Source organism: Electrophorus electricus, chromosome 20 (genome assembly GCF_013358815.1).
Source record: "Electrophorus electricus isolate fEleEle1 chromosome 20, fEleEle1.pri, whole genome shotgun sequence".
NCBI lineage: Eukaryota > Metazoa > Chordata > Actinopteri > Gymnotiformes > Gymnotidae > Electrophorus > Electrophorus electricus.
Genome location: NC_049554.1, coordinates 4,439,644 through 4,460,342, shown reverse-complemented (window position 1 = coordinate 4,460,342; position 20,699 = coordinate 4,439,644). Strand labels below are relative to the sequence as shown.

The 20,699-nt window shown below is 46.8% G+C and overlaps 1 protein-coding gene across 1 annotated transcript in view; it reads left to right on the top strand.

The window, feature by feature from the left end:
- Positions 1-7,017: 7,017 nt before the first annotated feature.
- Positions 7,018-20,699, top strand: part of cpne5b (copine Vb) — a 73,697-nt gene continuing 60,015 nt past the window's right edge. Inside the window, 1 exon segment of the mRNA XM_027023090.2 lies at positions 7,018-7,457. Within this exon segment, the coding sequence (XP_026878891.2) occupies positions 7,348-7,457 (110 nt within the window). The 5' untranslated portion in view covers positions 7,018-7,347.

Here is a 20,699-nt window from a genome sequence, read left to right as displayed (position 1 = left end):
TGGCTTCTAGTCTGATATCGTCTTGGAACGTGTCCCAGTATGAAGCTCGCTGGTCTACTCGCAGCGACGCAGCTCTGCTGCAATCTTGTCCCTTGGTGCTCAACTCAAGTGCAGCCTTTCCACCCACCTACATGGTTTACGGTGTAAATAAATCCTGTTCTTTTATCTTTTCCCAGCATTCAGCTGGGCCATGGCTCTTTTTCAGATCCTCCTTCGTCAACGGTGCTTATTTGTATGCTATAGACCAGTAAGGCACGTGGTAGTTCTATAAACCATACCTAGTTAGTACTTGTCCACGTAAATCCACCTAAGGAAGACAGCGCCACCTTCCTGCCGGCGTTTGTTAGTACATGTGCACTAACCAAGCTCTGCACTGCTGCTGCCGTTGCTCCATGCTGCGTAACACCAGAGGCGGGCGGGCGGCGGCCCGGCCACCTGCGCCTTACCCTTCGGTTTCCTCTGCCTCCCCGCCTCAACCCCTCAGCCATCTGTGACCGTGCACGGAACTTCGCACCAGAGAAGGCGGAAGTGCGTGAGACTGATCGACTCAAACAGCCGAAGCCCATCGTCCGCCTTCGCCAACTGAATTTGGTTAAAATTCAACTAACTGACTTTTTTTTTTTTTTTTTTTTTGCATTTGTGCAGCAGACTGCCATGACTCATGTTTCTGTTGATCTTTGTTTGTAATAAAGGCATGTTCGAGTGGGAGGTTTCCCAGATATCAAATCAACAGACACATGAGCTGGCAGACCAACAAGCACAATGCAAAGTTTAAAAAAATGGCCTGACACGTGGCCTGACATTTCTGTCGAAGTTCACCTGGTGTAGTTGGCGCTGGGTGTTGCTGGCGGGTTTCACAGACAACGGGTGAGGCGTGTGCAGAGACAGCCTGCGCCCCGCGGGAGCGGCAGAGCGGGGTCAAAGGTGATTTTTCATTGCACAGACTCCTGAGGATATAAGTGTTTCTGCAGTTTCGTTTGTCTGTTTTCTTACATGTGCATGTGACCAAACTGCGTGTAAAATACTTGACTGTAAATAATGTATTAAAGTTTTATTTAAAAACGGATCAAGCATTCCTTCATCAAAAATGGTACATTTTTGGAATGAGGTTTTTTGTTTTTTTTTATGTTCAGACATGTCTGTCTATTGTCCGTGTGGGGCCACTGAACCTTTTCCATGCTAGGTATGGTGATGAATACATATAATGACTTTTACACTGAAACTCAGGCATTGCCAAATGTCACAATCAACCATTTGCAACATTCCCAGCGTTTGCCAATGCTGTGAATGTTTTGTGCATCTTAGCGAGTTTGATATTTGCACGATTGATTGCAATGAGCGTTCGAACCTTCTAATTGGCATTGATTGGTTTCTTGTTCCCCTTTTCATTACGCTTTTGAAATGCCAAGAAAATTCACATAAAAAAAGTGCGTGCGCACGCACAAACTCACTCACTCACTCACTCACACACACACACACTCCCTCTCTCTCTCTCTCTCTCTTCATTGAACCCTCAGGCACTGCAGGGTCTAATGTTCTAGGGCGTGCGTGGACTCTGGCACTTGCTGAGATAGCAACACCGCTCTTGGTGATGCGTCTTCATTCCGCTAGCGCAATTGTTATCGTTTAGCCGCTGCGGACATGACAGACTGTGGGGATCAGAGGCATAAGGGCAGAGTCAGCGGACCTTCCGGAGTTGACTCCAGTGTGCGTTTGCAAGGAAAACCAAAACCCATGGTAGCAGGCAGACCTTCCATGGCTAGAAGCGCTAAACCCTACGTTGGATTTGAGTGAGCTTAATGTCTGCGGTCGTATGTATCTAACTCAAGAAAAAAGCTGACCTACACTACTGTAGTAGCGATGATGAAAACAATAACAATGCGCTTTACAACATGAATAAAATGATCGAATAAGATAAATGTAAAGCAAAGAAGAAAAAATGCAATGGAATAAATTCAGATAAAAATAAACGGTAAACTATTGGAAAAATCAAGAAATAACTTTTATGGTTAGTTCAAATCTAATCTAGTTAAGTTTTCCTCTTAGAAGTGCTGATATCGTCAGGAGCACACAGACCTCAGCCAAGGTGGGGGAATGCACATCTTGGGTCCATAGCCAAGACTGTTTCCCTTTTCTTCACCTCTCTAGTCAGGCAGTGAGTATTACCTGCACGTTACTGCTGGTAGATGTGTGAGCTCGTGAGGGACCTAATTATCAATTCTCAGAGACTGAAGACATTCGAAGGTCGTTTAGAATACCTTAAATTCAATTCCGTAAGACCCAGGTAGGAAGTGCAGCTGTCTGAGAACGTGTGGAATAACCACCTTCATTCTCATGGGTGTCAGAATTCTTTGCACTCTGTACAAGCCAGAGATGGAGTTCTCTGGTCATCCAGAAAGAAGAGCGTTAAAGTCCAGACAGTTCAACCCAGAAAAACGTACGTGTTTTTCACTGTCGGCTGTTGAAAGAATGTCACAGACGTTTGAGTTTGCTGTCGACAGTATTAGCCAGGTTTTGGACAGTTTTTCACCTTTTGCACATAAGCACTTCAAGTACACTAGTACATTTATCAGTTCTCCAGTCCCACAAAGGAATTTGGTTTTGTCTTTTTCTGTTTAGCTGCAGAAAACTGACAAAATTGCTTGAGTTTCTCAGGCCTGCTCCATGATCATCTCTGCTGTGCAAATTTCTAGTGTTTACCTTCCTGGAACACGTATTTTAGGACCAAGATCATATTAGTATATGAAAACCTTTCCCTGACAAGTCTGGTAAATTCAACTGCAGTTTTCCCCTTTTCGTTATACTTTACACTTTTATTGTAGATGCACCTCTGCACTCTGCATCCACTGGCACGTGCCTGGAATATCCCAAACTCATTTCCTTATACTCTAGGGTTGCGTATATGTGCAATAATATTCGCCTGCACACCTCAGCAAGGGCTGCTAAACTCACCTGAGGCTTCGGTGAGTTACAACAGACTAAAAATATGGAATGGCCTACTTTAGAACCCAGATTCAAGATCTAATCCAATAGCTGCTGTCCAGTGCCACATATTTGCCCTCGCATTGGAGCGGGCCGGCCCCTGCTGCCGGTGTGGCGGGGGCCCGGAGCCGTTTTCCATTGGGGAGCCTGGGGAGGAGCCGGTACGAGTCCGCTATCGGAGCCGGCTGGGTCCCGATGCCTGTGTGAGGTGGAGAGGAACCCCCAGCCATGGCTCGTTTGAGCGGTGTCGGGGGGGGGGGGGGGACTGGAGCAGAACTGGAGCAGGTTCATGGAGCTCTGCTGCGAGATCTGCTTCTGTTTCGATTGACTCAGTGGGGCGGCGATCCCGAACGAGGAGGCAACAGCCTTGCTGGGGTTCACGGCAGGCTTTAACGCCAGCGGCCACTAAAACCTCGAGCTCCGCCAACCTTCCATCAAACCATGGCCTGCACCAGTTGGAGAAACGCAGTACAGAGAACCTATCACAGCGCAGTACTACAGAGGCTGGGGTCCTATTCGACAGATCAGGCTGATGCTAAGACAAAGCACACCCATTGTACGTGGATTACTTTTTTGTTATAAAATTCTTACCTTTTTATTCGTATATAGATTAATTTTAGTCCACTCTCTCTTTTTTTTTAAGGTTCTTATTCCTTGTTTCCTAGCAAATGGTTTTAGATTGGAAATAATTTCTGCTGTAAAAAAAGCTGCATAGTAAGAGTTGCAATACAGAAATAATTTGGATAGAAGTGGAAGAGGGAAGAGAAAAGAATGCTCATGTTAAAGCAGTATTGCTCTGTTCAACCTAAATGTATTTGTATCCTGATCAGGAGCAAGTCAGTGGGCAAAAGACTCCATACAAACAACTCTGATTGATGTACACAGAGATCCATTTAGATGTTGTCATTCACAAGCTGTATTACAGTTCTGATTCGGAAGGTCTCAGTTCTGATTTGGAAGCTCTCAGTTCTGATTTGGCAGTGTCTCAGGAGTCTCCTCGTTCTCTGTGGTATGAAGTGAAGTGGATCGAAGTGACCTTACGGAAAGCTGCAGACTTTACCGGCCAGTCGTCTGCTGGGGCGGAGGGACACCAGTCAGCATGTGCGGGGTGCTCGGATGACGGCCACTTTTATCACAGGATTTTGCTTTGTTCAATTCCTCTGGATGGTAATGCACCGTGGAGAACGAATTGCGGCATCCACCTCACGGAGGAAACCACATGGAGTCTGCTGGTACCCGAAAACCATCAGAAAAAACCAGAATAATCCAGCCTGCCATCTTCTGCGGGGAAGCCACACAGATGCTCTCAAGACCAAGCCATTTGTTTTTGTGTTTGCGCTCTATTCCCATGTGCACAGAGACCTCGGGCCTAATGAGCTGACCAAATGCCTTTTTAATTAGCGTGTTTTTTTTCCCTGCCCCTTGTTCTTCTTGTCTGCAGGCTCGGCGTGCTCCCCCGGGCTGCTTGCAGGCTCTCTCCAGTGCAGGCAGTTGTAGGAGAGGATGGCGGTGATCAGATACACAGCCATGCCCTTGTACCCGCTTATAAGCAGACACAGCGGCTGCATCAACACGAACAGGCAGAAGACATTAACGGAGGCGCTCTGGGGCAGGTCCACGCGGCCCTCCTTACTCGCCTGCAGCACGCCGAAGAAATAGATTAGCGCCACGGCGGGGTAAAACGCCAGCTCCACCATGCTGCTGTTCTCCTCAGAGGCAAGACGCACGGCGCCACAAACGCTTCACGCAGGCAGGCGACACGCACTCTGTGCAGAGTCACTGAGAGGGTGGCGTGAACTCTCCCCAGGCGGAAGGCGGAGAGACTACAGTATCGCCTGCGACCTTTAATCTCAGGCGGAGGTAAAATATTAGCCTCCCGTGGCTTTATCGTGCAGCAGGCGTGTTAGCAAAGTTTCACTCCCAGTATTGTTTGGCCCCCTTAGCTCTGACCTTTGCACCGCAAAGGATCTTGTGCGAGCTAACGGCCACCTGTGTGGCTGCTGGAATTAACATCTAATGTATATAAAAGGAAGCAGCAAGGGGATCCTGGATTCAGCCAAAAGCCTGGATTAGTCTAGGGTGGTGTGCTTGGCTGAGATTAGCAGCCAAGAGATCCCTCTGAAATTAGTTTCAACACTTTCTACTCCCACCAAAGACTGGAGAAAAGAAGATGGTCCAGAAGAAAAAAAAAAAACATGCAAACTCGCCATGAATTTTTAAAACATGATTTATTCATGATTTCCTTAGTAAGCGCAATACGTGCAATAGTGTTTCATAGCTCTGTAGCTCGCAGGTGTATAAATGGCCATCTTGGTTTGCTATGGTGATGATGGTAATACAGCTCTTGTGATGATGCACACACACGCACACAAATGCCAACAGGATATGACAGACCTCCTCTGACTCCACCAACCCTTGCTTCCTTGTTAATCATCTTATCACGATATTGTGAGGGTCTTCATTTGGTCGCCATCCCTTCGATTCACAGCACGTAATTGCCCCCAGAATAGAGATATTTTTGGCCCCATTGACGTAATGCAGCCGAAACCCAGTAATTAAAGCACCAAAATCACAGGGAATGGTGGCATTTGGTTGGCATTGTCGAAGCCTCCCCCCCCCATCTTTGTCTTATCTTCCGATGAACATCCTATCTGGTGCTAAGATGTGATCCCGGCTCTCATACCACACTTCCCAATTCCAAAATGTAAATGCTTCCCTGTTCCGTTTGGCCACCTGAGCGTGGATCGCGGTGCTGAGAGCGATGAGGGTCGGACATGAAAAGACCTCAGCGGGGCCGAGTGCTCAGGGCGCCTCTTCACGGACAGCGCCACAGGGCGCGCTGTTAAACTTAAAGGTCTGTCTTCTCCTGGTTCCCCTCCCTCTTCCTCCCCAAGCTCATGCAGTGCCGGCCTTTCGTCAGGGACACATCTGCCCATCCCTGCCGGAGCCCCCGCCGGCGCCACGTTCCGGATCGAGTCTTGGGATGCAGGGAGTAGGTGCAGCTTCAAGCCAAGCCCGAGCCAGTAGTCACTGATGTCCATGGTGCATACGATACAGCTGCCTCTCGCCCAGGACCTCGCCTGGATAGACTGTTACAGACAGTCAGAAACAGGCTGAAAACCATTTAATTCCTTTTAATGATTTCCTGTCTCTCGTGGAGGGTAAACGAAGGGAATGAAATAGCAGTCGTGCATGCCATTCCCGTCTGTTGATACCATGGGCAACACATCACTACCTCATCACCAGGCCATTAGCATGTATGAAGAAATGGCTTAATCTTTTTTTTTTTTTTTTTTTTGTGAATTCACTGATTTGGTTAATCGCATAGTGATCGGTTTACTCACAGTATTTCTCTTAAGCTTCATTGGTTCATCATCGCAATTATTTATTTATTTGTTTGTTATTTTCTATTTCTAGATTAAACAGAGTAAAAAAAAAAAATACCGAGTGAACGTCACGTCGAAGGTATGACAGTTATTTAGTAGCGACTGAAGCCAGAAAAACTGGCCTCCTAAGGTACAAATGGACATGCATTTGAACACAATACTTCTCAATTTTAATTGTTCAACTATGAGTCTTAAAGGAGCGACTGACTATGTTAATCAGCCTCTCAGAGAGATGAACTTCCCTTCCCTGGTCTTTTTTAAAAAGCTCACTGGCTGCGGAGCTGTCCGTAGTATCGGTGCTGAATGGAACAAGCAAGTAAGGCACGCTTATTCCTTATTAAAACAACACGTTTTATTTATATATATTTAACAGCATCCCATTACTTTGCTAATGTTATGATTCCACCCGTCCTTTTGTCTCGATTTTTGATCAGTATAATATACTTTTGTTTGAATCGTCCGTATGCAAAAGATCATCTAATCGGAACTCCGTTATTCAATAGATTGTCAAATGCACATTAATTTCGCCTTTACATGCTGTCGTTGTTATTGATTTGGACTTTCCTGAAAAGTTGCTGCATAACATGCGCCAACAAATGTTGTTTATTCGCAAGAAACAGCTGTACGCATGGGCTAGGTCCTCCCGCCTGTCACGGACTGTGAAGAAGGGGTGGAGTGCGTCGCTTTCCGCGCGGAGGATGGTCCTAGGCGTGCGCACACTTTTTCACGCACATGCACGGCACCTGACGCGCAGAGACTGTCCTCGCGCTGCTGCGACGAGTTGCTGCTCCTCGTCCTTCGCCGCCTGCCCACAGTTGTAATCGTGGCCACGACTTTGTGCCCTTTTGCAAGTTCGGTCGTATCGGTTTTCGGAGAGGCCCGAGTGAGTCCTCGGTGGCGCGATCGCGACCGCAGGCTCTGTCTGATCTGTGATCTTGGTAACCCGCACGCGGCCAGGCTGTGCGAGCCGCGGGCGCTCATGGAAGGAGACGTTATGGACAAACTGGATGACATGGCTTCAGTCTATGAGTTCGACCCTTTTACGGGCAACATTCCCGCTACCAAAGTGGAAATCACTGTTTCCTGCCGGTAAGAGTATTTGTGTTCCTCGAGCGGCGCCGCCGTCATCTCGCCCGTGCGCATCTGGAGGAACGCACGCACGCACGCGATCATTCCTAACAGAGCAAATGAACACACACAATCGCGTCCGATCATTTCAGATCAATAATCTTCATACTGTCTCAGGTCTGTTCGACTTGGAAAGTTAGTTCAAAGTAACTGCGTAATTATAACTGGAGCATTTTTCGCAGGCTTGGCATTAGTGCTCTCCTCCGTAGTGTGCGCTGTAGTCTTTACACTAATGGTCCAAGATTTATTTCTAGGTCGCCATCGATAATTTAGGCTACAACTCTTCTTCTGATTAACAGATATCTATGATAGATATGGATTAGAAGGTCCTCCTTCTGACTAGATTGGTTATGGGTGTGGACAGATGTCCGCATTCGACCGAGGTGTTCATGAATTATGCATAAACTACCGTACTTTAGACAGAATTCCTGCGTCGTTTTACGGTATAAAACACCACGTAACTCAGCCTTTCGTCCCAACTTGACGGGGAGTTCAGATCTCATGTGTATATTTTTTTGCTCGAGGATTATAAAAGTTGCACACCGCATCAATTATTATGTGTGTGACTTTTTCTTTAGCGTATATAGCGTAATGTTTAGTATTCTCAGTGTTATTTGTATTAGCCGTTTAGTTCCAATGGCTGTTGAATTGAGAAACCCACCAAGATGTATGTAACTCTGCGTCAAACTCGAGAAAGGAGAAAATTGATTAAACTAAACACTATTTTCTCTCTTTCGCCTTGAGTATATGCAACGTTACTTTAATATTACTTATTCACTTTTAATATTATATAGGAAAATGTTTGTGCTTGTACAGTTGTTGTTTTGCTGTTTAATTCGAGAGATTGCATTTGAAGGGACAGGATTAAAATCACTACATGAGTGGTACAAGTAGTGGATGTGGATGTGTTTGTGTTTGTGTGGATGATGATGATGATGATGGTGGTGGTGGTCTCTGTGTGTGTGTGTGTGTGTGTGTGTGTGTGTGTGTGTGTGTGTGTGTGTCTCTCTCCATGTGGTATTTCTGACTACACTAACACACTTGATGAGCCAACTGATACAGAAATTAATATTGTTACTTTGACATCTGGCATTCTAATTTAATTTTCACACAGTGAGAATATATCTGAGATGCACATCTCTGCAATTTTCTTTCATTAGTGGACAGTATATCTTGGCCAGTTCATTCTAACCATCTCCACCATACATTTAAAAGTAATATCTCATACCTTATAGCAGAATAGCATTCTCACAACCCCTCTTCCTCTTAATGAGAGTCTAAATGTGGCTGTTCTAGCTGTTTGACCCTGTTGTCTGCATTGGCTATTTGCAAATCTTTGCTTTAAAAGTCAGAGTCAGATCAAAGTAACCGAGGTCAGGCGTCTCACAGCCTCTCCCTGTTAGCAAAGCACTACAAGTCCTGATCTCTGCCAACAAATGATCAGCACCATCGGTTCAGATAAACCAGGCTCTCATTCACCAAGCCTACGATGCCAGCAGGGTATACTGTGCTGACGTCTTCACTAGTTAATAAGAGAAATTGTTATTTATACTGGATATGTTGTCTTATATGTCTTTTTACTGACTACTGTAAGCGTCTTTGGGTCCTTGAAAAGCGCTCTATAAATACAATGTATTATTATTTATGATCATTATTGAAAAGTCCAGACTGAAGAGCTTCCTGAGTGGAATAGGCTATGACTCTGCTCAGTGCCATCTTAATTTGGGCACAACGGCACTGTGGCAAGCGAGGAATCTCACTCTGTACGTGCGCCGTCCTGATCCTTCTCCAGGAATTTTCCGTCTAACCAAGGAAGAACATTCTCCAGCACAGGCTCTGTATGCATTATTGATGGACCAGCCTGCTGGAAGCTCCGACAGGCTCATACCGCGCTGGCTCTCTGCTGCAAATGCTCACTGCAGAACCTCCGTTTAAATCACAGTGTTTATCCGTGCGTTAAGAAGAAAGGGGTTTGATTGGTTCAGTTGGCTGGTGAGAATGCATATTGAAGTGATGTAGGGTATTGATCCTTCATCTGCTTAGTTCTGTTCAGGCGTAACTCACTTTCTGATGGTTAGGGAGACATGAGAGATATCAATTTCTTCTGCTTTTATTGTGAGAAAGTGTGTGTGTGTGTGTGTGTGTGTGTGTGTGTGTGTATGTGTGTGGGGGTGGATGTGTGGATTCATCAGTGTGTGTACCAGTATATCATACCCTTTATTCTTTACTGTGTGTGTGTGTGTGGATTCATCAGTGTATGTTCCAATATACTCTAACATTTATTCTTTACCTGAATAAAGAGCCGTAGTGTGCGGCTAACGTATCTGTAATCGATACATAGCAGAGCAGACTTGCTGGAGTACATTATCATTTCCATTGAGGATACATTGCTAGTTACAGTACCAATGAATAATAAGAATGCACTGCAATGAATAAATTCCAGTGCGCACTCATTATCCAAATCTCTGGACCCCTGCATAACAGCAGTCATGCATTCCCTTTATGAGCCTACCATTACACTGTCTTCCACTGGAGCACTGGAACAGAGCTGTTTCTGTTATCACCGCATGCTCGTTATAGCAGATGCGTAAAATAGGTCATGACTGGTGTTTAGTGGCAACCATTAGACCAGTCTGTGCTCATAAATATGTGCCATTAACACCGGAATGTTCTGTGTCAACATATTAAAACTATAAAACCATTCACACATGAATCTGATTCAATAGTTTCAATATGACCATTTTGATGATGTATATGTTTAATACATTTTATGATATACAGTGTATGAATCGCTATATGTTTGTGTCAAATAAAAAAGTCAAGAAGTTGTACATTGTTAGTTTAAGGCAGAACAAACCAATGTTACTGATATGGATATGCGAGAGCAGTGCAGATTAAAGAGATTACAGATTACTGTGACCTTAGAGAGAAAGAATGAGAGTGGGAGAGAGAGAGAGAAGGAGAGAGAGAGAGAGACTGACTAATGAGACTAATCAGATTACTTGAATGGATCAAAATTGCATAAAATGAACATGAATCACCACAAAACATTATTTAACAATCTAGATGATCCTTCAATCTGTAATGTATTTGGGTGGCCAGCCAATGGATATAGTCATAAGGTAAAACTCACTATTGGTATGATTGATGCATGTGGTTTTGTTTTGTGTCTAGACTGAGAAAAAAACAAATCTGATCATTTTTGATGGGTTTATACTGCTAACTGTGTGTTTGATGGTACCTTTCAAAGCTGTAGTCTGTGCTTATACTGTTCTTTTTAACGGTCTCTTTAAAAAAAAAAGTGTCCTTCTGGGTCTCTCAATGTGCCCAGTTTCATCCTGCAGTAATCTAAACCAGCCTCTCCTCTGCTACTGTCCTGGGAAGGGAAAAAGCAGACATCACCGAAGTGTGGGGCAGTGTGGGGTGTTTATATCCCCAAGTGTATCTTTCCCTATTCATTTCCACATTCAGAGATCACACGTCTCTGGTTTCTCCTGCATATGAATAATATTTCTGTGTGCTCTCATTCACTCACATGCATAAGGGTCCATACCAGGGTTTTGGCCCGGTCACAAGCCCCCGCATCCTCATTCGTAATCACTTTTCAACCATACAGTCTTTCTCTGGTCATCACCCTAAGATGGCTAGCTAGCGACCTGGATGGACTACTTTACTGATCCCTGAAGAAAATATTTTCTTACAACAGCTTCCGGGTCACAAGGACAGAGGACACTACAAACAAAAGCCAGACAATAAGTGATAACCAATTGGAGGCTCGACGGTTGTAAAGGGATGAGAAAGACAGCAGCAGAGCGCGTAGGTCTTTGCTCCTCCATCCGTTCCAACCAGTCTTGACTGTGGATCTAGTCCTTAAATAATGCAAACGCCGCGGGGAATCTTAAAATGGAGACCCGCCACGGAAGGCGCCAGGGATCAGTGTTGGCAAGGGGCGTTTTAGAGCGTGTGTGCAGACACATTGCTTGGCTCTGCTGAGGACTCTTTTCACAACAGATGAATGTCCAGGGTCTCTGGATGTGCCAGTGGTTTGATTGGCTGCAGCAGATTTAAGAAGAAATCAAGGCATCGTGCAGCGTTTTGATCTTGGGAGCCAAATCAAACCAAATCGACTCCTGAAGTGTGATGGCACCGACTCATGACGCCTCTGTGCGGGAAACATTTGAACTTGCGGGTATTCGGTCACCCCTTTCCGTTCTCCATCCATGCGTTTCAACCTTTTGCTTACGTGAGAAGGAAACACGACTGAGGCTTTGAGTATCCCATCGCAACAGACGGAAGCCCTACTGCGGAATGTCACAGCTGGCCCGTTGCGTTTTCTCACGTGCCCTGTGACCCCTCCTCCTGTAATCCCTGCAAACAACTCAACACAGTAATTCTCTGTTCTTCCTCCTGCGGCCTCCGGGGAGAATAAAAATTACGGCCTGCCTTTTTATGTAATTACAGTCATTTTAGAACAATTACCGGTTCCCTCATTAAAATCCCTGTCACCATGATGAGGCATGAAGACTGTAAAAAATCTTGTCTGGCTTTGTTATCCGACGGAGGAGGAGGCGACGTGATAGCAGGATTACTACAGCCGGAAAAGAGGAGGGAAACCAAACTGGGCTACGGGGACTTCAGGGATTCTCAAGTGTAGTCTGCAAGAAAAGCCTGATCTCTTTATCGGGGCCCCGCGGTGTTATGAGCGATGCTCTAAGCAGGTCACAGAGCTCAGAGAAGATGAGCAACACCTAGTGCAGCAGGAGTAGTGGCGATCTGTCTCTGCTAAAAGAACGATTATGCTCAGTTTCTGGTGTTAGCTGAGAGAAAGCGTTTTTAAATTATGTACCGGCCCCTTTGGCGATGCGTGCTCAAAATGACCTCCCAGACGCTGAATATTCCTTTAAAATTTAAGCATTGTGGTGTCTTTGAAAAGAGACTACGTCTCCCCAGGGTCCCGCGGTAAGCAGAGAATATTAGTGCGGTGCAGGGGCAGATGGCATTTCTCAGGCGTTATGTTCCAGGGACTCTTATTTTTAAAGAGCTGCTCTGTGACTGGTGTGCTTTAGAGCTTTGTACCGCACGGCTCTGTTCCTACAGGCCTGCTTCTCTCTCTGACACCTGTGCGCCCCCCGTCCTTCTTAACCCGCGCCGCCCGCCCCCCAAATCCTCCTCGCAGCGCTGGGGTTAACCTTCCGCTAAACCCTCAGCAGTCGCAGGGAATTAGCTGATGAAAGAAGGGAAGACAGACGGACGAAAAGGGAAAAAACGGAAGAAGAAAGAAAGTGGAGAGAGTGAAAGGAATGGACCGGGAGGGACGAGGCAGGAAAAAAAGAGGAGATAATGAGAGAGGAACTGACAGGGGGAACGAGAGAGAGAGAGAGAGAGAGAGAGAGAGTCCCTCTCCTCTCCACGCAGCAGCTCGCCTTCTAAGTGGAGGCAGCAGGGTTTATATAAGAGCACAGCGCCACCAGGCTGGCCACGCACTGGGAGCATTCTTTCAAACTGGGAAATCCAAGCCACATTCTGCACTCCTGTGCAGAATATATTCATCACAGCCGAACGGCTAGGGGCACTTCCAGCCTGCGTGTCTGCTGGTGCGGTTGCTGGTCCCGCGTGTCCGTGGTCTTTCCTCCAGCTAGCACTCTCGGTGGCTAAAGTCGCTCGTTGAAGGTGGCGTGAGAGATGACGTGTTGGTAAAGTGGCTACCTTAATGCAGATAATGTGCCAAAATAGCCAACTCCCAAGACAGGCCCGAGAAACAGATTTTTGGGAGCTATCACTAGCCTAGTGCAGGCCTCGCTGAAACTGTCAGAAGCCCTATGGCTGTGCCTTCCTTTCGCACTCAGAAATAACTTAACCTGTCAGAATCACTGAGCCTCACTGTTAAAAGCTGACGCGATGGCAGTTCCAACAGCCTTTGTGGGAGAGTTTCCAGTTTCAGTCTCGTCAACTTCACTCTTAGGGGAACCCGGGGAGTTGGTTTACTTTACCCCAGCTTCTCTGGGTTGACTTCTGCTCCTGCCGTTCCCATGTTTGTAGATGTGAGGCAGCTGTCTGATTGCACCTGCAGCTCTCTGATTGGACCTGCCTGTCACAAATATATGATATGATTTGCATAACTGGACCTTTATTATTAGGCTGTCAATGAGCATGCCAGAAAAACTGTAAATAATTGCACCCAAATTCCTCCGTCTCTCTTTGTTGCCATGGCGCCAGGGTCTGGGAATATGAAATATAATATCTTATCTCTTGAATCGCCGGCACGGATGCGTCATTGAGCTTGTAAAGGATGTTGCTATTGTGGTGACACGTGATTTGAATTGATTGTTGTTATTTTATAAATAAGTTAAATGCTTCTGAGAATTACGTAAAGAAATATATAAAGAAACCGAATCCTAGTCACCTTTGCCTTCGTTGCCTGGCTATAATCGTCATCCTGGCCTCGTGTAGGTAAAAGGTTCATATTGTGTCATTGACTTAAGATGCCATTTGATAGGCTGCCTGAAGTCGGTCATGACCACTCATCATTATGCGATGCCACTTGTTAGGCTGCCTGAAGTCAGTCATGACCACTCATCATTATGCGATGCCACTCGATAGGCTGCCTGAAGTCGGTCATGACCACTCATCATTATGCGATGCCACTCGATAGGCTGCCTGAAGTCGGTCATGACCACTCATCATTATGCGATGCCACTTGTTAGGCTGCCTGAAGTCGGTCATGACCACTCATCATTATGCGATGCCACTTGTTAGGCTGCCTGAAGTCGGTCATGACCACTCATCATTATGCGATGCCACTTGATAGGCTGCCTGAAGTCAGTCATGACCACTCATCATTATGCGATGCCACTTGATAGGCTACCTGAAGTCGGTCATGACCACTCATCATTATGCGATGCCACCTTTAGGCTGCCTGAAGTCGGTCATGACCACCCATCATTATGCGATGCCACTTGATAGGCTGCCTGAAGTCGGTCATGACCACTCATCATTATGCGATGCCACTTGATAGGCTGCCTGAAGTCGGTCATGACCACTCATCATTATGCGATGCCACTCGATAGGCTGCCTGAAGTCGGTCATGACCACTCATCATTATGCGATGCCACTTGTTAGGCTGCCTGAAGTCGGTCATGACCACTCATCATTATGCAATTACACTTGATAGGCTGCCTGAAGTCAGTCATGACCACTCATCATTATGCGATGCCACTTGATAGGCTGCCTGAAGTCGGTCATGACCACTCATCATTATGCGATGCCACTCGATAGGCTGCCTGAAGTCGGTCATGACCACTCATCATTATGCGATGCCACTTGATAGGTTGCCTGAAGTCGGTCATGACCACTCATCATTATGCGATGCCACTTGATAGGCTGCCTGAAGTCGGTCATGACCACTCATCATTATGCGATGCCACTTGATAGGCTGCCTGAAGTTGGTCATGACCACTCATCATTATGCAAGTTTGATGAATGCCACTGAGGAGAACTTTAACGAGTTTCTGCCCTGACTGCTAACCCTCCTCTTTGATGTGCACCAGGAGCTCTCCAGGCCAGAATTGCTGTTCTTCTCCTGCTGTTGCTGTAGTCCTGCTCTGCCCAATTACTTACCAATTACCAATGATCAGTTACACTCTTTAACATGCTGTCTGGATCCGAATGGTGTAGAGAAGCTCTCCTTTGTCCCTGTCTGCTGAAAGGGCACGAGCTGCACGAGAGGGCGAGAGCCGGCAGGCCGGACCTTGGGCTCAGGCGTGTGGAACAGTAAGGAGATGTGTGATCGCAGAATGTTTGTATATGTGTGTGTGTATGTGTGTGTGTGTGTGTGTGTGTGTGTGTGTGTGTGTATGTGTGTGTGTGTGTGGGGTTGCTGGATAGGGCCGGTCACCTGGACGTGGACAGGAAGCCTGGGAGAACTCCTGGATAGGCAGGTCAAGGCTCCGATGAGATCCTGTCGTGCCGTGCCGGAACGGCACCGATGCTGAGGATGGATGGTAGTGGTCGAGGCCTTGCTGCTCGTCCTAAACTCCCTTAGCGGAGCTTTCACGCGTAATCGGAGTAGTCCGGGGTCGAGTGGTTGGAATTATGTTTGGGTTTGGAATTGACTGTGATTGTGTTACAACTGTCACACTGTGAGATACGAAAACGCAATAAATAATGCAAGACCCTTCTGACAAAGACGAATAAATGTTTGATTGCCTAGTGTTGTCCTATTTGGGACATGAAACCTAAAATGTGATGGGTTTCATGTTAAGTCATGCATTGCATTGTTGGCTCATATAATGCAACCATGTACTTTTAATAGAGTTGGGCTCATTAATCATAATCCCATTGATATGATTAAATGGGACCAGATGTTACATGCCGTTACAAGCTTAAGGTGCTACAACACATAAATGCCACTGACCTACTTGAGTCACTGCCTTGAACAGGCTCATTACCTCGTGACAGCCATCTTCTGATGGAGGGATCGGAGCTGGAACATTGTGTTTTCCTCTGAGCTAACTCGTATTCACCTAGAGGGCTAATATATGAATCATTTTCTCTAGGAGTGATGTTCATTGCGGGGAACACATGTTCCCACATAGGCGGACACACATCGTCATTCACCACCCCCCCCAAGATGATGAATTAAAGTCATTACCTTGCTGTATTGGAATAAATTCACTTGCCCAAGTAGACCAATTTTCAGCCATTAAAAGCTTTTTTTTTTTTATCTATAGGGCTGATGTCTTGTTAGAGAACAGACGGTACAACATTTTTCTGTCTCGTCCGTTCTCAGGCTGTCCTATTGTGACAGCTCTGTCAGGGCGGAGAGAACTGCGCCGAAGGAAGCAAAGTTCAGATGAGATCCAACCTGTATCTCCGCGTGGCTTCTGAACCCGTGAAGCTGTCTGCCCGGCCCGCACTGCCCGCTCACCCGAGGGCAGTGTGGTGGCAGGTGAATTTTAATATAGCCTCTGTGTGCTAGAGACTGCTGCTTGCGCTTCATTATAAACTGGGTGTTCTGGAAGCCTCTGACAGGTGCGAGATTTCGAGCGAGGTGCGCTCGCGTGTGCGGGAGGTGTTTGATCACTGGGCTGGGGACAGAGGGTGGTGTGAGTACACGTGCTTGTGTGTGTGTGTGTGTGAGTGTGTGTGTGTGTGTGTGTGTGTGTGTGTGTAGAAGAGACTGAGCCAGGAGTGGAACACAATGTAAAGAACAAAAAGGAGTGTAGAAAAGGTAATAATAATAATAAATAAATAAATAAATAGAGTGAACAGAAGTTTAACAGAATAAAACTTCATAAAAAACAATATTAAAGAGTTAGATTTACCAGAATAATAATATACCTTTTTAAAAGCAATATTAAACAAATGTCTTAGTATTCTTTATGAAAATGTGTCAGTAGCTCTGAGGTTTTCCTTAGAGAGTGCTGCAGCTTGATGCCATAGTAACCAGCAGATCCTCACTGCTCAACCACGTCTGAGGGATGAGTGTAACGACCATGGTAATCTACACGCAGCGTAACATAACAACGATGAGTATGTTGAGGTGGGAAAACCTGGTTCTAAAAGTCACAGGTAACCAAGGGATTTAAGAGATGATGTCATGTGATTCCCCCACATGAGGATTCTGGCAACAACATTCTGCATTTTGCAATATTTTATATGTGTGTTTGTGACAATAACGGCACATAATGGTCTTGTCTAGTTAACCCCAAAGTTTCTCACCATCAGCGCCGGAGAGAGCATTCCTGACCATAGAGATATTGTGAAGATGTGAGATCTTTTGCTGGTGATGCTGGAAAAGACAGATTGAGATTCCCAGTGCTGATGCAGATGCGCAGTGCGAAAAAACCCAAACCAAAACAAATGAAACACAAACAACAGCAACAACAACAGAAAACCCTCAAAGCAATTGCAACACTTGGTGCTTATCATTTTTGTGCAGAAGTTTAGTTGGCCAATAGTGTGCCGGCAGAGGCGGAGTAAAAACGGGGGGCTGCCATTGGGCCGTGCGAGGAGTTACTCCTCCCCTTGGGAGCCCAGCAGCGACACGGCAGCCCTGCAGTGCGTAGCCAAGTCCCCACCCCTCAGCAGTCCCTGCGCCGGTTTCTCGTGCTCCTAGTGGAGGACCCCATGGGGTAGTCGCCTGGCCTGAATAATTAAACAGTTGGTGGGAAAAGCGTGCCGTGCCTGTGAGCCAATCGATCGGATGTGCCCAATGTCAGTGCCTCGGGGTCTCCGCGCCAGACATGGATAGGGTGGTTTTTATTAAAAGAGATAAAAGCCTATTTGTCCCCATGGTGGTGCTGGAATATGCGTACCCAGGCCTGATCGATCCCTCGGACCTGGACTGCATGGACAAGGGCCTCTGGAAGAAGACTGGAGCCTGGGGAAACATGTCGGTGATGGCACAAGCCGAACAGCTCATCCAAAACGGGAGGAACTTTCTTGGCTCAGTTCCTCATCACGAATTTCACACTCCAAACATAGAGAATCTCCAAGAAGAGAATTTGTCTGCAATCCGGCACAACCTACGTGCAGGTGGGAGATCGATGGATGCTCTGGTAATCAGCCCGACTTCATGGCTCTGGTCAGGCTGGAACAGGTCTCCTAATTCCCGTGTGGCTTTTCCTCTGTGAGTGGCTTGTGCAGGGAGGACTCGGGTTTGGCCTATCGATTCAGCTCTAATTGAAAAGCGGGAGCGTTTGCGCTGGTGCCGGAGGGAGCTGCAGGCATAATTGGACTGGAAGTTGGTTTTCCATAGCCGAAGAAATGATGCTGGTCACATGCGCACACGTAGCAGGCTGGTCACAGAATGAGGCATGAGTGTCCACGGACTCGTATAATCCAGCCAGCTCCCTCGCTGGACAGCAAGTGTTTTAAAGGGCTTCCCATTTCACGGCACTGCAGTACTTAGAATTATTTTTGTACCTTTTGGTTCAGCCCTGTAACTGAATGATAAGTCTGTGGAGGAGGTGCTATCTAATACAATTTCACAGAATCTCATTAGTCTCCTTGCATTGCAATGTGCAATTTATAGCAGTGGTATTATCGGAGATCTATTTCTAATATAAGGTGATTGCTGGCAGCTGCACCACCATGTCGACCTCATATAGAAAGCACTGACACTAAGCCTGAAGAGACACAAAAGTCTGCTCTAATCAACACTGCAATGGTCTCCAAGATTGGGTTGACGGGGCTCAATGTGGCTCATAAAAATGCCGTTGCAAACGCCAAAACTGAGCCTCTCTACCAGCACCTGAGGGTTGCGAAAAGGGATTCACCGTGCAATGTAGGTCCTGTTCACTTGAGACCACTTCAATGTGCAGTGTGCTGTCTCATTTGCTGTGTTTTCTCTCATATTGTTGCGGAGAAATCAACGCACAGGTTTTTCCGCTGTCCCTCAGTGTTGGCGTTTGCAGGCTGCGTGCAGTCTTGTAGAAGTGATGTGTCACAGCCTCCAGTGCAGGAATTTACTGACGTTCTTTGTGAGATGGCAGACGATGTCTGCGTTAATTGCCATGATATAACACGCTCTGTGGCCAGGGTGTTTTATGATGCATCTCGGTGGCGCTCTGCCGGGTAATGTTTCATTATAGTGATGAATCAAAGCCCCCCATGACGGCTCTCTCGGAGTACCGGCTGCGTTGCAGACTGGGTTTGGTGCATCCGTGTTTATTTACACCCGCGGCATGGTTTTGGGTTGTTCCAAATGGAGCACGCGCCTCTGTCTCTCTTGTGTGGGATGTGAATGACAGTTTGCCCTAAATCCCTCTGGTTTGTTGTGATGCGATGAAATGGGAAGAAGCCATGGAGCTCAAGGTGACACCAGTAGAGGGGTTGAGCTGTACCCATGTGGGGCCGCAGGGTGTTGGGAATTCTGACCACCAGTTTTGCCACACCCAGACCCAGCAGATCACCTTCCCCTGAGTACTAATGGGCATCACCTGTTTATCTCCGTCTGTTCCCTTATAAAGACTGCCGTTCTCATGGACCTCTTTGCGAACAATTGCCATCCTAGCGTGCACACCAAGGCATCTCTTCTCCTGTTGATTTTTCTTCCGGCCAACCTCTGTTTCCCCCCTGCACTGCGCCTCGCCCCCAGCCCTTCGGTTCCCTCTGGACTCAGCCTACCGGTTCTGACCCTGGATTTGACTGACAGCTCTCTGCGTCGTGATCCCCTGGTTACTAACACCGATCCTGTGAACTACTCTTACGGTCCTTATCTGTGTTGTGAACCAAATAAAGACTTACGCATTTGGATCCAAACATACCTGCATCCTAGCGTTCGCGACACAGGGTGGATGAGGGTGGATGAGGGTGGGTGAGGGTGGAAGACCTGCTCACTGAACTGGAAGAAATAGGTGACTGCAGTGCTTGGGTTTTTGGAGGCCTTTCCACTGTGTGAACTTGGGATAGGGACCTGGAATGTGATTTGGGCTTGGCCAAGCCCAGTTGTATGTGTTATTCTGCATGCATCATCACTGGTGGTGTTATTTGGTGTGCTCACTGGTTCAGAGGCCTTTTGTAATGTGTGTTAGGATCCATGCCTAGCTTTTTACCATTGGCCAGGCATACACACGGGGTGCTGGAAGCGTCTGTTGTTAGATCACACAGGTCACATTTTGTGTTGGCATTCACCATAGCGCGCACGTTTCAGCAGCGACTTCGGTGGAAGAGCATGGTGCATGCGGATAATGTGGAAAACTGTGTAGATAGTTCATGCAGTATTGGGAGGGAGAGGGAGAGAGAGAGAGAGAGAGAGAAGATGGGGTTGCTCGTGGTGGTGATGAGGACAGTCATTTGAACCCATGCCCTTCAGCTGTGAAACAGAAGGTGCTCATAACCCTGCCTTCATCATTAACTGTGCACTGCTAAACTCTTTCTCTCTCGCCCTCATGCTCTCTGCTAATCTCTCTCTCTCTTTCTCTCTGTCTCTCGCTCTCTCTCTCTGTCTCTGTTTTCCTCTCTCTCATGCTCTCTCTCTGTCTCTCTCTTGCTCCCTCTTTCTCTCTCTCTCTCTCTCTCTCTCTCTCTCTCTCTCTTCTGCATGATCCACACTGCTCACTATCTTCCTGCCGTTCTGCATGCTGCTCTCTCCTGCAGCCGTCCAAGTGGCAGACTGCAGCGCTGCACATATCAGCAGCACCAGGACTACAATGGGCCTCTCTTAATGGAGCCTGTGGGCTTGCTGTGCTGCCTTTGAGG